This window comes from Hydractinia symbiolongicarpus, chromosome 12 (assembly GCF_029227915.1).
Source record: "Hydractinia symbiolongicarpus strain clone_291-10 chromosome 12, HSymV2.1, whole genome shotgun sequence".
Taxonomy (NCBI): Eukaryota; Metazoa; Cnidaria; class Hydrozoa; order Anthoathecata; family Hydractiniidae; genus Hydractinia; species Hydractinia symbiolongicarpus.
Window position 1 is genome coordinate 6,158,086 of NC_079886.1, and position 15,079 is coordinate 6,173,164.

A 15,079-nucleotide genomic window follows, 5' to 3' on the forward strand; every position below is an offset into this window, starting at 1 on the left:
AAAGAACACACATCTATAATTAGAATGTAAATCAAGAAGAGTGAGCACTATTAAGGATTCACAGGACTTATTGCTAGCAAACATTCAATTTCTTTCTTTGTTTAGAGCATTTATCAACTTGTACAGAAATGAGTATAAAAACCAGGTTCACAACAATTATCCAAGTAAATATTCCCTGGCTTTTCCTGACCAGACAGATTGAAAACTACATCCTTCTCCTTGACTAGTAGGCTTCAAAAGATACTAGGAGACATCATGGAACAAGTGTTTGATACTTCCATGCTAGATCAAAATTAGAAGAAACATCCGGACTAAACATAAACTTAATCATGACAAATTTATCACTGATCAATAATAACACACAACTTTTAAAAAAATCTTGACAGTAAAAACTCAATTTCTAACTTCCTCTTACAACGCAACGAAAAAAATAAATATTTTCGTGACATTCTCTGACTCTCTAGCTACTTGGTCACATGGTTTTCCCTGACTTTCCAGTCGCTATAAACCCCTTAAAAACTATAAAAGAGATCTACATGGATTCGATGGGATCAATGCATACAGTCATTAAATTCTCTGAGAGTTGCAAACTATTGGTTAAAACATCAACGCAACTGAAACTAACATACCATCACAAAGTAGAAGTGCTTGAGACACATGCGCAGCAGCTGACATCATGACGTCAGTGTTGTTGGAATTTAAACGCTCCAAATATAACTCGATCAGTCGTGCAGATTTTCTAAGAAAACAAGAAAATGATGACCAAAAACACGTTATCTCCTCACGATAATCAATGATATGACATTTTTGAGAATAGTTGATGTTAATAAAGGTAGCTCAGAAAATACAATATGATAGAGAAAAAGGTTCCAAGATTTAACATAACAAAATACAGCATAAATTGAAAAGCTTTGCTTTCAAATTTTCGCGCTACCTTTTTACGCATTTTATTCTTTTGCTGTCTTGGAATTGAATGTTTCAAAAAATCATCAATATTTGCAATGTTTTGCAAATACCTTACGTAAATTACGCTTATTTCAGATAAAAATAAAACTCGTAAAACTTCATTTGATAAAATAGTACGCCATGAAAATTATTCCACTTACTTCGGTTGTTGTTTGCAATGACGTATTAAAAGCATATGTGACTTATTTCTTATCTCTTGATGCGAGGATGACGTCAACAGACACAACTCTTCCTATCAAACAAAAAAACAGATCAGGTTCATAAAATTTTTTTGCGTACATCCATATTTTGCGCAAACCAGTTGAGATAACAATTTAAATTTGATGTGCGCGAAATATTTGTTTTAAGAACATGAGCTAAAATAAAAATAAATAAATAAAAAACAAACAAAAAAACCCAGCAACAACAACAGACAACGAGATTATTATTATTATTATTACTAGTCGATAAGGCCCGTGGAAAAATCCACTTAGGCATAAGGACAATGGAAAAATAGGTTGTTTTAGATTTTTTGCTGACGTCAGCAGTGCAATTACAAAAATTTTTGGCGAAATTTAGTTTATTCGTTGCCTGTACTGTGCAGAGGCTAAAACGCTGACCAAGAAAATGTATACGATCATATCTTTTTGATAAGCGGTTAATGAGATATAAGGGTTTTAAATTTTGCTGACGTCAGCAATGGCCAGTCAAACCCCCCAAAAATTTTTTTTAGAAATTTGTATACCTGCTGCCTTCATTGTATAGGTCTTGAAACGCTGATCAAGAAAATGTATAGGATCGCGTATTTTTGAGAAAGGGTTGCAGAGATATTAGGGTTTGAAGGTTTTTTGGTGACGTCATCAACCCGTCCATTCCCGAAACGGATTCGGGGACTCAGGTTTGGGAAACTTACCCAAATTGGTCCCAGGTGGTCCCTAGTTACCTACGCAGGAGATGACGTCAGTTATTTCCACCCGTTTCCAAGTTATTTAGCCTTAAATTTAAAAGTGCAATGCAATGGCTTCACTAATCTTAATATACTTTCCTTTGACGTCAATATTGCTTTAACGTCAAAGTTTGGTATTTTACAGAACAAATTTATAGACGATGTTTTTCAGACTTTATCAAAGAAATTTTATCCACTTTGCAAAAGTCACAGACAGACAGACAGAACTGGCGTATTATTATATAGACTAGTCGATAAGGCCCGTGGAGAAATCCACTTAGGCAGAAGGACAATGGAAAAATAGGTTGTTTTAGATTTTATGCTAACGTCAGCAGTGCAATTACAAAAATTTATGGCGAAATTTAGTTTATTCGTTGCCTATACTGTGCAGAGGTTCAAACACTGATCAAGAAAATGTATATGATCATGTGCTTTTGATGAGCGGTTAATGAGATAAAAGGGTTTTAAAATTTTGCTGACGTCAGCAATGGCCAGTCAAACCCCCAAAATTTTTTTTAGAAATTTGTATACCTGCTGCTTTCATCGTATAGATCTTGAAACGCTGATCAAGAAAATGTATAGGATCGTGTACTTTTGACAAACGGTTGCAGAGATATTAGAGTTTGAAGGTTTTTTGGTGACGCATCAACCCGTCCATTCCGAAACGGATTCGAGGACGCAGGTTTGGGAAACTTACCCAAATTGGTCCCAGGTGGTCCCTAGTTACCCACGCGGTGAAAAATCATTGACGTCACCACCTCGTTTCCAAGTTATTTGGCCTCAAAGTTTTAAGTGCACTGTAATGGCTTTACTAATCTTAATTAACTTTTCTTTGACGTCAATACTATTTTAACGTTAATGTTTGGTAACATACAGAACAATTTTATAGGCGATGTTTATAGAATTTGTTAAAGAAAATTATAAAGAATATTTTATCCAATTTGCAAAAGTCACAGACAGACAGACAAAACTGGCGTATTATTATATAGATTCCGAATATTTTCAGTGTTGGAAACACTATTATCAATGTGGGCCCTGTGTTCGGAATGTATACATTAAGTGTACATTGGCAATACCTACCCAATTTCCCTCACATGGCATGGGTTGACCGTAGCTGCAAAGACACTCGCTAAACATGCCCGCACTGTGGACCAAACAACGGGCCTTGTGATTACGAAGCGAACTCCATGACCACAAGGCCACGCGCCATCCTACCATCCTGCTCATAGATTTTGGAAAATAACAGTTTTTTGGCTATTTTTTTCAAAATGGCAAAACAACATCACTTGCGGAATGCTCTGCAGCCTTTGGCAAATGTGTGGGGCGGGGGAGGAACGTTGAAAATGCGCTGGTCGACATAAAGCGATAGAGTGGAAATTCGCGGTTATTTCAGGATGGATTAGCTTGCTGTAACATCGTAACACAATAACTTGTTTACACTACACACTTACCATGAAATGTTGCAGTATGTCTGTCTTTCGTTTCGAAGTCTCATCCAAATCACGAAGCACGCTTAGTAAGTCTACAAAACATAAACAATATCACGGTTTGACAATTGAAGTAACAAAACATTTCTAAAAGGTTGCTACTGCTTCTTAAATCATATTTACATCTTTGTTGAAATAGATTTCTTTAAATTCAGTGTAAATGTAACTTTAATACACCATAAGAGATCACAGTGAACCACCTTTTGAGGTTCTTCTCTGCTCTAAAACAACATCGCCAGTTGGTAGTGGCCTCTCACATTCAAATCTTTTTAGACGACCCTTCCCCTTTCTCTAATTTTATGTTTATGCACACATAAACATGATGTCAAACGTTTGTAGAAAGTAAAAAAAAATTCTTCCTTTAGTTTAAAAAACACTCCAAATAATTTCTTATTTGTCGTATTATAAAAACTGAATTACTGTCCACAAATGAGCAACTGGAAAATGCAGTTTTCTTACAACAAAAGGACCAAGGAAATGAATTTTTTGTATTTCTTTACTACTTCTTTGATTTTATGTCATAAATAGTTTCCAAATTGTATCAAGACTCAAGCTTGTTCCACTTACCTTTATCATGGTGGTCCATCGACAGTCTTCGTTTAAAAGAAGTGAGTTGAATCTCGTTCCACGGAGCTGCAGTTAAGGCAACTAAAGTGGGTTTCACCTCCGGAGAAGAGTGAAGTGTGGAGATTAAACTGCATATTGACGTCAGTCCTTGAAAGTTTGGGAAATCGTACAATAAATCCCTAAATGGAGAAGGCGTGTTGAAAACTGTGTGCTCTACTTGTCATCTTTTACTCCCCCTTAGTGAATAGCGTTATAATTTAGGCATATGGCGGAAAAGGAGACAGTGTTAGGTGTCTCACAGTGAATGTTTAAAAAATAGCGCAAACATGACACAACGTAGAATAGACAAGCATGATTCAGCATTTGTCAGAGCTTTCAACGAGGACCTTCAAATCTTAACAACTCAGGAACTTCTGTTTGGTCAGATGAAAATCCGCTCTTAAAAACCAAAAAAGGAAACACTGCCACTTTTTCCTGCTACCCGTATCTTAAAAAGCCGGCAAAAACATGAGGTTTTCTGCAACACTTGATGAAACGAACGGATTAAATAAATATTTAGTTCGGACAAAACATAACAAACAGTTTAAGAAAAAACTGCAGGACATTTCCAGGATTTTTTTGCAATACCAACAAAAATGTTTAAACAGACTCACCGGAAAAACATTTCGTGCTTGGACAAAACATTACCGACGTCATTATTACCAGATGCGATGTAATGATTCAAAAACTCAACCAGTTTACTCACAAATACTGTGCACTCGTCAGGCGCCAGACAGGAGGACTATAAAATGCAATATGTAACAAAACTGAACAAAAAGTAGAACACTGCTCCTTCTGGTATTTTTTCAACACTTCCATTCTTTGTCTGTTTCTCAATACAAGAATGCCAAAAACCCAAATATGGGATTGTGAAGCATTCCAACTTTAGAAAATAAGGTATTTGAAATGGTGAAAGTAGAACAAGGTGATGCAAGACAATGTAGGTGTCATTACTATCCAGCAAGATCCAAAGTCACGTCTGATATCAGCCAAAAAAGTAAACCATTTCCCCCAATAACTGGGGTTTAAATGTAAAAATATTTCGACAAATATCATCTTCTTTAAACTTAATTCTTGGCTGTCTGTAAAGTTCTCCGAACCGATAATTTTTGTTGTTGTATTTTTGTCTGAGTAAGTCAGAATCGTACGTCTTAGAGTTGCAAAATAGTTGTTAGTCTTACTTGGCTGCTCGTTAATACCATAGCACAGTACTAGTATAAATTCATTATTCCCTTGTTGTCAGTAACCTCGACCTCTCTTTAGTTATTTGAAACAGTTATTCGAGTGATTACAGTATGCTGTGTTTTTGGTCCAAATTAAAAACAACTCAACTAATGGGTTTTGGTGGCAGGTAAGCTTTAAAAATAAGAATGTAAGCGATATCAAGTAAAATAATTACCTGTATTAGATCCAAAAAGACTTCCACAAACAAAGACATCATATTTTTAGAAGCCTGGAAAAAAATTATAATATGGTGGCCACTCATTTTCAGAAAGCAAACTTAAGAAATTTCCCAGACCATTTTTCAGGAGTGATCTGGTTGGACATAAGTGAAAATGTTTCTGAGAAAAAAAAGTGAACAGTTTACTGGCTAAAAAACAGGTTAAGAAAAATTAATTTTTCCTTATTTTTGCAAATTTTAAAGAGATTTTCCACGAGTTTATTCCATCTCAAGTGTATAACACAGGGTGGTGAATACACAAAATAATACTTTAAAACAACACCAGAATTTGATTGTCTTCCAATTATAATTTGCTACTGTTTCGACCAGGTATCAGAAAGTTATTTTGCTGTTGCTTTTCAGTTTTAAATTGAAATTTAAACTGTACACAGTCAAAAAAGGTCTTGTGAAACAAAAAGACGGTTAGAAAGAAAACGATAAACAGGACAATTGAAACATGTTTTATACAAATAACATGGGTAACACAATTCAGAAATTCTGGTCAGAATATTTTAACAAAATAGTTTTCATAAGGTACCTGCTACTTAGACATCATAATTATGTCAACCAAAATAAAACCATCTAAGAAACTTCCTAAATTTTACTGATAATTTCCAATTAAATTCCTTGATTTCAAATAACAGTGCTTTAGAGCATTATTGTCAGACAAGGAAAATTTCACTTTAAAACTGTCACCAAAATTCTTTGTTCAAACACAACTACGCGCTTTTTAGGTGGGTTGTAAACTCGATTGTTATTTCTTTCCCTTTCAAAATCTCATATAAACAAAAAGTAAAATGTCGTTACCATGTCTTGTTGAAACACATGTGGTCGCAGAAGATCAAACAATCCAAACACGTGACTACACAACATTAGCTGATTGGTTAGTTTAAATGCGCCATGTGATAACCGACTTTTCCCTTTCAGCATGGATAACATAAATGGTAGTTGTCTAATAAAAGACCACAAGATGACGTAATAAAATAATAATTATCTTATATAAAATAATCTTTTTTAGTTGTGTTAATCATTAAAATAGGGAGGAAAATTACAGGTAAAAGACTTTATGTGAATACTTTCACAATCGTTTCATGCAAAGTCCCTCTTTAATGTTTACAATTGAACTTCTTAAGTTCTCATCGCCAAGAAAAATAAGTTACTTTCTCTTAGCTAATAACTTCAAGATGTAAGGTGTCTTAACAAAACAACCTTTGCGAGTTTAGTCTCAGTTGCTAAGGCTTGTTGGGTTTTCTGGTCTGAAGCCTTTTTAAATTTTGACCTTGTACATGTTTTGACCTAAATCTCTTATCTATATTTTCTTCTAAGTCATACGAACACTGTGAATACTATCTTTTGTATCAAAGATATCTCAGCTTGCGAAGCAAATTGAATCTATTTCCATAATACCTGATAAACGCAAAAGGATGTGTAACTGCCAGTCTTTTATTTATTGTGCTAACATTTTTAAATTTCATCTCCCACTCAGGAGTACCAGCAGGTTCGGCTATTTTTAAAATTAACCGATGAATAAGCTCATCCATCTAAAGAGGAAAAGTAGCCATAAAGTAAAATTAAAATTAGAAACAGAAACGAGTAATTCCAAGTTATCATTGGCTTTTAGTCTAAGAAAACCTGCACCTCAGTTTCAAAGCAGGTTGTGTGCCTTAAATTATGATTTTTTTTAGAGGAAGTTTTACTATACGTTTGTGCTCAAGGACCGCGTCATAAATTAAAACGATGATCTAAATCGGTAAAAATTTTCCGAACTTAAAATTTTTCTTTTCAGTGTGAATATCTTAAAAACAACTCTACAGTCAATGGGATTAAATATTTGAGACAAGGTGCAAAACAAAAACTTAGTCAAAAACAAAACAAATGTGAGATGTGGACTGTATGGAATTTACATTTAAATGCATTAAAAACTTCAACTCATAGTAAAAAATACAAAAAAAATACAAAGCGATGTTTTGAATATTAAGGGATTAATTTTACAAGGTTGCAACCCTGATGAGCCTTCCCTCTTTAAGCAAATACCTCTACAAAGCACTCCACCCCTTCACACTTTTTCAAAACAATCTATCTGACGTCTTTTCATCAAAGCCATGAGAAATAGAAACAAATTAAGTTTCACAATACCTCAGTTTTATTCTCGTTTGGTAGCATATTACTCTCATTCAAGCCAAGCTCAGCCGCCATATTGCGAAGTAGAGTTGGTTTACGCATGTATAAATATTTCATAAAACAGGTTTCAACGTGTTCTGGGAACCTAATAAATCAAATAATTTCTATTATCTCACATATGGGAAGTGGCAGTTCAACATTTTGTAAAATATTGAAGTACTATACACTATCTTTTTGAGCATATTGGTTAAAAACAATATAAAGCTCACAAATGCTGAAAATTTACGTATACAAGAAGGATATATCTGAATTAGAACAGAGCAATGTGCAAGGATCAGATATAGATTGAGAATAGGCAAATAAAAAATGACTAAAACAAACACAATTTAAACTGACACATGTGCAAACCCTTGACATAATTTAAGGAAAGACCGATAAAATTATTCTCGAAGCTTGACAAGAAGTGCTTTAAGAAAAGTGTATAATCAACCCTATACATTTGATACACTTCGTACGTCAGAAGTCAGGTCAGTTTCACATCATTATATTAATCACTTGTATGAAATGTATTGTGTTATTGTTGTTATTTAGGTGATCAAAGGTAGGGTTTTGCAAATAATATCAATGAAACAAGCATTTGCGTCCACACCCAAGAGACGCAACAAAATTTTTTGGGTAGGTAGAACATGACTACGCTGAGTGAAAAATACCTCGAAAGCACAGTTAAATAAAATAAATTTACACAAATACACGAAATGTGAAATGTTACAGTCATAACGGACACAAATGGAAGAAAATCGAAACCAATTTTCTCTTTTTATTTTTATCGTTTTGCTGAATTATACCTACTTCTTTCGTTGTTTCATCAGATTAACTGCTTTTCTTAGTCGCTGTGTCTCCTTCGCGGATAGATTCAATAACAACGCCAGACGCTTTTCCATCAAACTATCGAGGCTTTAAAAAATATACGAAATTAAACTACAAAGATACACTGTTACTGTATGAAGACAAAAGGAGGTTGCTTACGTGGCGCTTTCATTGGATGCTCCATCTAAAAACATAGCAACAGAAACAGTTTTAAAATATTAGGATAATCAAGAAATCTTTTATACAACTCAATTTAATATTAGGTGTTAAAATTGTTAAAGATATAAAAACAAAAATTACCAACAAATTTAAAGCATTTGGTGAATAAAGGCATAACAAATGTTCAAAGCTGCCCCAATTTAATTTTCTCAAGACTAATTTCATCCTGCAGTCTGATGCGATTTTCTATTTTTTTCAAATAAGCTGGGGGGTTTTATTGATAAAAAATTACATCATCCCTAGATAAATACAATCAGAAAAAAAGAATTACTTTTCATAGATTCAGAATTTTAAGGTGTATTAAGCACCAGTCACTACATCTTTACACTCTGTGGACAATTAATAAACGTGTTGATCAGCAAACTGTTTTTTATCAAAATTAGTTGTCAGTCTTTAATAAAACCACCGAGAAAATTTAACCCCTTGTAGATATTTTAGACATTTGCTATTTCTTGTATATTCTTGAACAGAATAAAGGTATTAATTATAAGGAGCTAGTTGTTAGACTATGGGAAAATCCATATGGATATTTCGTGCCTCTTCAACGTAAAGTTACTGATTTTCTTTGCAGGAGTATCAAACATCCAGCAACTATTTTGAACAACAGAACATACGTATTAATATGCGCGACTAGTTATTTCCTCATGAAAAAGTTTACGGAAGTTCACAAAACACATCACATTTGTTATTTGGGTGTGTCTGTAAAAAGAACCTTTTCTTACACATAGACAGCCGCTATTTTTATAGGGATTATGAAAGCAAAAGATAAAATTTTATCTTTTGCTTTACATAAAAGTTAAAAAAAGCAAATATCAAATCCTGGATACCATTCATAGTTTGTCTAAGTTCATGCAGCATCAGTTCAATAAGTCTGTACAACTGATTGACATTAAGATCAATTCGCATTTGATGGTTGTTTAGCTAGAAAAGGAAATGTTTTTTTATACAACACATTAATGTCACTATTTCAATTGTTGACACAAACGCAAAAAGACTAATGGTATTTCACGTCAGTAATTTTATGAAGAAATGAAAAAAATTGCTGAAAGAATAACTGATCACAGGTTTTTATAAATCCAATATTAAATATGGGGTTTTTAAAAATATTAACAGAAAGTTTAGAAATGTTCAGCTCATACTTTTATTGCATGAAGAAAAAACAAGAATATGAGAAGTCAACAAAACGTAAACAACATACAGATTTATCTTGAAGATTACTGCTTTCGTCAGTTTGTTTGTTTTCCCGACCTTGCCATAAACGAGGATTGTTGAACATTGCACTTAAAACGTCTAAGCAGGTTGTTGTGTTTAAGCTACAATAAGATAACAACGTTCGGAAAAACACATGTTGTGAACAAACAAAGCAGGCAGTTTCAAAAAAATGAAAGTAGCCCTAAGTTTGATCATGATTCAATCTATCTAAGTAAATACCATAGCCATTTTAAACACCTGGACATTCTGGTGTCCCTGGGATACATCTACATACACCTAAGCAAAGCATTACCGTATAATTTGTTTGCAAATAAACAGTAAATTCAAATCCTGGGCATCACATGTTTATAGAATACGGTGAATTAAAATTAAATCACCCAATGTATGCAAGTCTAATAATAACCTGTCAACATCTTTTTGAGACGTCAGCAGCCACGTCAAACAATCTTGCAAAGTGAAATCTCTACTCTCATGTACAAGCATAGAAGCAAGGTAGGACGTGTCCAGTGAGCATGCATCTCTTTGTTTGAATAGAAATTCTCGTTGAAGGATTGGATTTAAATGAAGAATTTCAGGGTCAAGAATCGATATCCAATCAATTAATATCCCCAAATCTTTTTCATCGCAGGTTGAAAATACTTCAACTACAAGATGAAATTTAACAAAATCAAAAATTCCCTGGGAATACAAAAACATACATAATGCAAGAAAAACCCTCAAGTAAAATAACAGAACTTGCTTTAATACTATTTTATAAATAAAGCCAAAGAATAAAGGATCTGTTTCTGGTCTTTTTTGCTTTTCTTAGTTTTGCCTGAGAAAGATCCAAAAAACTTTTTAGGATTTTTCAGGTTAAATACAGGGTTGAAAATTGAAATGTTTGGACAATGGATACAACTTTCACATAGACATTTGTTCATGGATATTCCAGTTGAAATTAAGTCGATTTGATTCCGTATTACTAACATTACAAATAAAAAAAGTGCTAAATTCATACTCAATACTTCCAAGCATCGTTTGATGCTTCTTTGACTTTGAAAACCAGAGCAGAATGTATGAATAAATCGTTCACAAAGAAATCTGCATTTAGATAACATAGTTTTGCATGCTGAAACCACAAGAGAATAAATAATAATCAGTATTATATACCATAATTAACATCTAAAACGTATTTGATAAATATTTATACCCTTTACTAATTTTTCTTTTGGCAAGTTTTCAATTCCCTCTTCCTGCATCTTGCATAACATTCTCTTTCCTGTCTTAACTGCTTCAACTTGTGTTTTACACGCCAAAAAATCTTTTAAAACAACATCCAACTTTGTTGATTTGGAGGAAGTATTCTCTGCTTCATTCAATAAATTGTACTTTCTGCATGCAGAGTTTACAAGCTTGTCTACTTCAGATGACTTTGTCGCACATTTTGCTAATTTTTTAAATAACATCATTTTGCTCTCTGCCTTTGTGTTTTGATTTCTCATGACACAATTGAGTATAGCACCAGCTGCTCTATGCGTGCAGAAATTACTGCAAAAGCTCTCCTTGTCACACAAATCTATCAGTACAGACACAACCAACTGTGTAACGTTTGAATCATCAGATTGTATTGAAATGCAAGCCAGTGCTAACCTTTGTTTCAACCACAAGAATTTCTTTGACGGTGTTTTGTTTTTATCTGACGTGAACATATCAAGCAAAGTTTTTTGGATGAATTCTTCAGTAAGTATGTCAGCGCTTAAAAAAATCATAAGATTCTTTTTTGATGATGTCAGGGTAAATTGCTCATTTGGCACGAGGCCAATAATTAAACTTTAGTCTAAGGAAGTGATATTACAGCACATAATGCAACATGGTTCGCTCACTGCATTGCCTCACTTTAAAAAAAACAGATAATGTGAAATTTGCAAAAAGCCTGACTTGCATCAAATTTGCAACATGCTAACTGCATGCTATAATTGCATTTTAACAAGGTGACTGAAGTTTAATTCCAAAACCTTTAACTGCAGTTGCATACAATTTTACTGTGGTACAATTTGCTCACTTATAGTGTGTTGTTGAATAATTCTATTTTTTGGTGCAATTGTTGAGTTATTACCTATTTATGAACGTTTGGTGCCTATATTTCTTTTCCCACCATATAAAGAGTTATGACTTATAACTCCTAAAGTATTTTACAAAAAAGTTCCCACTTACGCTTCTAACAAATGAATAACAAAGCAAAAAAACAAACAGGGAAATCACTGTTTATGAGAAAAACCAAAATCTTGAATGAAGGCAAAAATTAAAATAAGCAATAAAACGTGCAAGTTGATGCATTGCGATGAGAGAAATCAAGCAAATCGCAAACAAAAAAATGTTGGATCGTGTTGTGGAGCAAAAAAGAACCTAAATTATATCATTGAAAAAAATGATGTTTTATGCAAAATTTGTTGATTTGCACATTAAGGGAATTTCACAAATAAGCAGACATTATGCAATGGACATTGTAACCAGTTGGCTAGAGACAGTGTTACAAAGGTTTGCAGTTACACATTTGTCATTTAACTCCATCTTTTTAAAGCAAACATTTTAAAATGATGAAGATTTGAACCATACTAGACTGAAAAGAATGAAAACACAATTCGTTGAATGTATGAAAATTTTATGAAGCAAATACAACCTTCTTCTCCATTTTTCTAACTTGGATTTTCCTTTGTAAAAACAGAATGAGTAAAACAGCTATGCCGAAAAGTAAATTTTGAGGAGTGCACTTTTTATCATACCTTTTTGGTTGGACTGTTTCCATTGGTTCATCGTCCACTTTAATAACAGATAAATCATTTGCAATTTTTTCAACGCATAGAGACTTGACAACCATTTTGTCATCCTCTTGAAGAATTTTACAAAGCTGCTTGCCATTACGCGCTCCTCTGGATTGGGCAAGTTGAATGAGTTGAATAATATAGTCTGAAAACAAAAAAACTTAGATATCGTGGTTGCAAGTACGCATATTTGATTGACATTACCGATTGAGCTTTGATGAAACATGAGTCGAAAAGTTTTTGCTCATCAAAACCTTTACTGTGGTGGTATATATTAAGGCATAGAGTAAACTTCAAAAGTGCAGCTCTTTAGATTATATTTGAATAAATAGACATTCTTTATTTTACACCAACTAGTTTCGATACCTTAATCCAATTAAAAAAATGACAAATTACAAAGAAATGGCGATTTATGTTTGCAGGCTCGTTCACTTTTCATTTTAGAAAGAAGTACAGCGACTGCAAGCCTACATCAATTTAAAGCTTTGTATGATCATTTTCTCATCAAGTTAGAACGCAATGCAGTGATTATCACACATTTTTATTCAAAAATAATAATAACAAAGTTTGTTTAGCTACATCATGCTGTCCTGGAAATTCCTACAAAGAAAAGTTTGTCCTAGAAATTGCTGGAATTTTGATAAAAAGTAATTGTCTTGGAAAGTAATTATTTTGAGTGAAAATTGTGGGAATCAAAACAAACACGTTTCACAAACACTACTAAAAGAATTTTAATAAAAAGGAGTTAAAATGTTTTAGGGACAGGTTTCTTTAAATTCCTTATTTACATTATTTAGGGTCATGATTGAAACTTCATCAAATTAAGATCGTAATGGTTCTTAAGTTGATGATGCATGAGTTGATTAGGTGCCTTTTGCATTTTGTAAACCAATCATTAATAAACATTTATGTCAAATATTTTTCTTTGCAATTTTTTTCTTTAAATGAGTTTTAAAAATGTTTTAAACCAACTACACTTTTTAACATAGATCATTTACATTTATTATACAAAAATTAAGAATTTCCTATTGGCTTAAAAAAAAAACAGTTGCTGAATTTCCAACATGTTTTAATGTGATAGATAAGTTGATTTGTAGAATGCAACCAATTTTCATCGGAGTTATGAACCAGTTTGTTATCTTATAAAAAAAATCTACCTGAGTTTCATTATGCTAGCTTTGCTTATTGAAAAAAAAAGACTTTGATTTTCCTTTACTGTTAACAGTCAAATTAAAAATTGATCCTGAAATTTATTCAGTCTGATTTGTGAATATTAAATACCATTTCTAAGTCATATCCTATTTTTTCTGTTGAACCCATATTTTTGTTTTTAGTCCCCAAATTTTTAGAAAATTAACTTCAACAAAAATTAAATGTATTGTATGCAAATTATGGGAGAAATTTGTCTGGATTTAAAAATTCCTCTCTATTAGCTACTGAAATTTCTTGTTATTAAATGGTTCCTCAGTAAGCATGTTACAAGGATTTAAGATTGCAGGAAATGAAATTTGCATAGTGTAACCCATCTACGACAACATTTTGTTCAAATCATTTTTTCTTCTGAAATAAGTGGAATAGAATATAGAGGCTTAACTTACTACATAACACCATTAAGTAAATTTTTTACTAAATTTAATTCCCAAGATATAAAAAATGCTGCAGAATCCATAAAATTTATTTCCTACTAAAAATTAATCCTCCTAAGCTTTACAGGAAAGGTGCATTCCTATGAAATTCTGGAGTTCGTTGTTTGAAAAAATTTCAAAGATTGCATTGCAGGCGCCTCAAAAAATGGAATTTTTGCCTTGATTAATTACTAAGGACCTAAACTCTTTTCTTTCAAAATGCTTTGATTGAACAACAACATCATTTTTAGTCATACTTAAAGTTTTTAGGCAGTAAAATTTTTGTTGCCTACCATTTCTTACTTATGGTGATTTACTGAACGCACGAAAGATGAAATGAAAGGTAGCTGTATAACTTAAGCAAGTGTGACCACGAAGAGGCAGATAATCAAAGAACAAATATTAAAAAATATTTTAATATTTGTGGACTAAACTTTGTTTTCGTAAGCTACGCAACTACCGAAAATACTTAGCTACAGTTATGAAATTTATTCGTAGTTTGGTTACATAAAAGAAAGAGAATGGTAAAATATTTAAATGATTACTGAATATTCAAATTTCATAAACAAGCAGAAAGTTATTTAGACAGTAATGCTTGTACATAGTTTCAAGGTTTTTGTACTCAACGTTAATAGTGTGATGGGTAAGATTTAGTAGATTAATTTTTGCAATCATTTTTGCAAAGTTATGCAATCGTCCTGAAATAAGAAACAATTTTGTCCTAGAAAATTAAGAAAAAATGTCCGGGAATTTAGATTTTGAGTTTCTGTGGTCACCATATACATAAAAATACGACCATATGGAACTTA

General features: G+C 32.8%; 1 protein-coding gene across 2 annotated transcripts in view; it reads right to left on the reverse strand.

The window, feature by feature from the left end:
- LOC130622345 (integrator complex subunit 1-like) overlaps window positions 1-15,079 on the reverse strand; it is a 34,535-nt gene that overhangs the window by 182 nt on the left and 19,274 nt on the right. The window contains exons 26-43 of one of the 2 annotated variants that reach the window (XM_057437803.1): window positions 12,607-12,790; window positions 11,034-11,578; window positions 10,842-10,952; window positions 10,248-10,488; window positions 9,831-9,945; window positions 9,460-9,553; window positions 8,573-8,597; window positions 8,396-8,500; window positions 7,562-7,691; window positions 6,833-6,966; window positions 6,233-6,377; window positions 5,384-5,437; window positions 4,599-4,726; window positions 3,946-4,124; window positions 3,343-3,413; window positions 1,107-1,198; window positions 630-739; window positions 1-282 (exon numbers count right to left, since the gene is read on the reverse strand). In XM_057437803.1, coding sequence (XP_057293786.1) covers window positions 254-282; window positions 630-739; window positions 1,107-1,198; window positions 3,343-3,413; window positions 3,946-4,124; window positions 4,599-4,726; window positions 5,384-5,437; window positions 6,233-6,377; window positions 6,833-6,966; window positions 7,562-7,691; window positions 8,396-8,500; window positions 8,573-8,597; window positions 9,460-9,553; window positions 9,831-9,945; window positions 10,248-10,488; window positions 10,842-10,952; window positions 11,034-11,578; window positions 12,607-12,790 — 2,492 coding nt within the window. In that variant the 3' untranslated portion in view covers window positions 1-253. The remainder of the gene's footprint in view (window positions 283-629; window positions 740-1,106; window positions 1,199-3,342; window positions 3,414-3,945; window positions 4,125-4,598; window positions 4,727-5,383; window positions 5,438-6,232; window positions 6,378-6,832; window positions 6,967-7,561; window positions 7,692-8,395; window positions 8,501-8,572; window positions 8,598-9,459; window positions 9,554-9,830; window positions 9,946-10,247; window positions 10,489-10,841; window positions 10,953-11,033; window positions 11,579-12,606; window positions 12,791-15,079) is intronic. The other variant, XM_057437802.1, reaches the window with a different exon arrangement.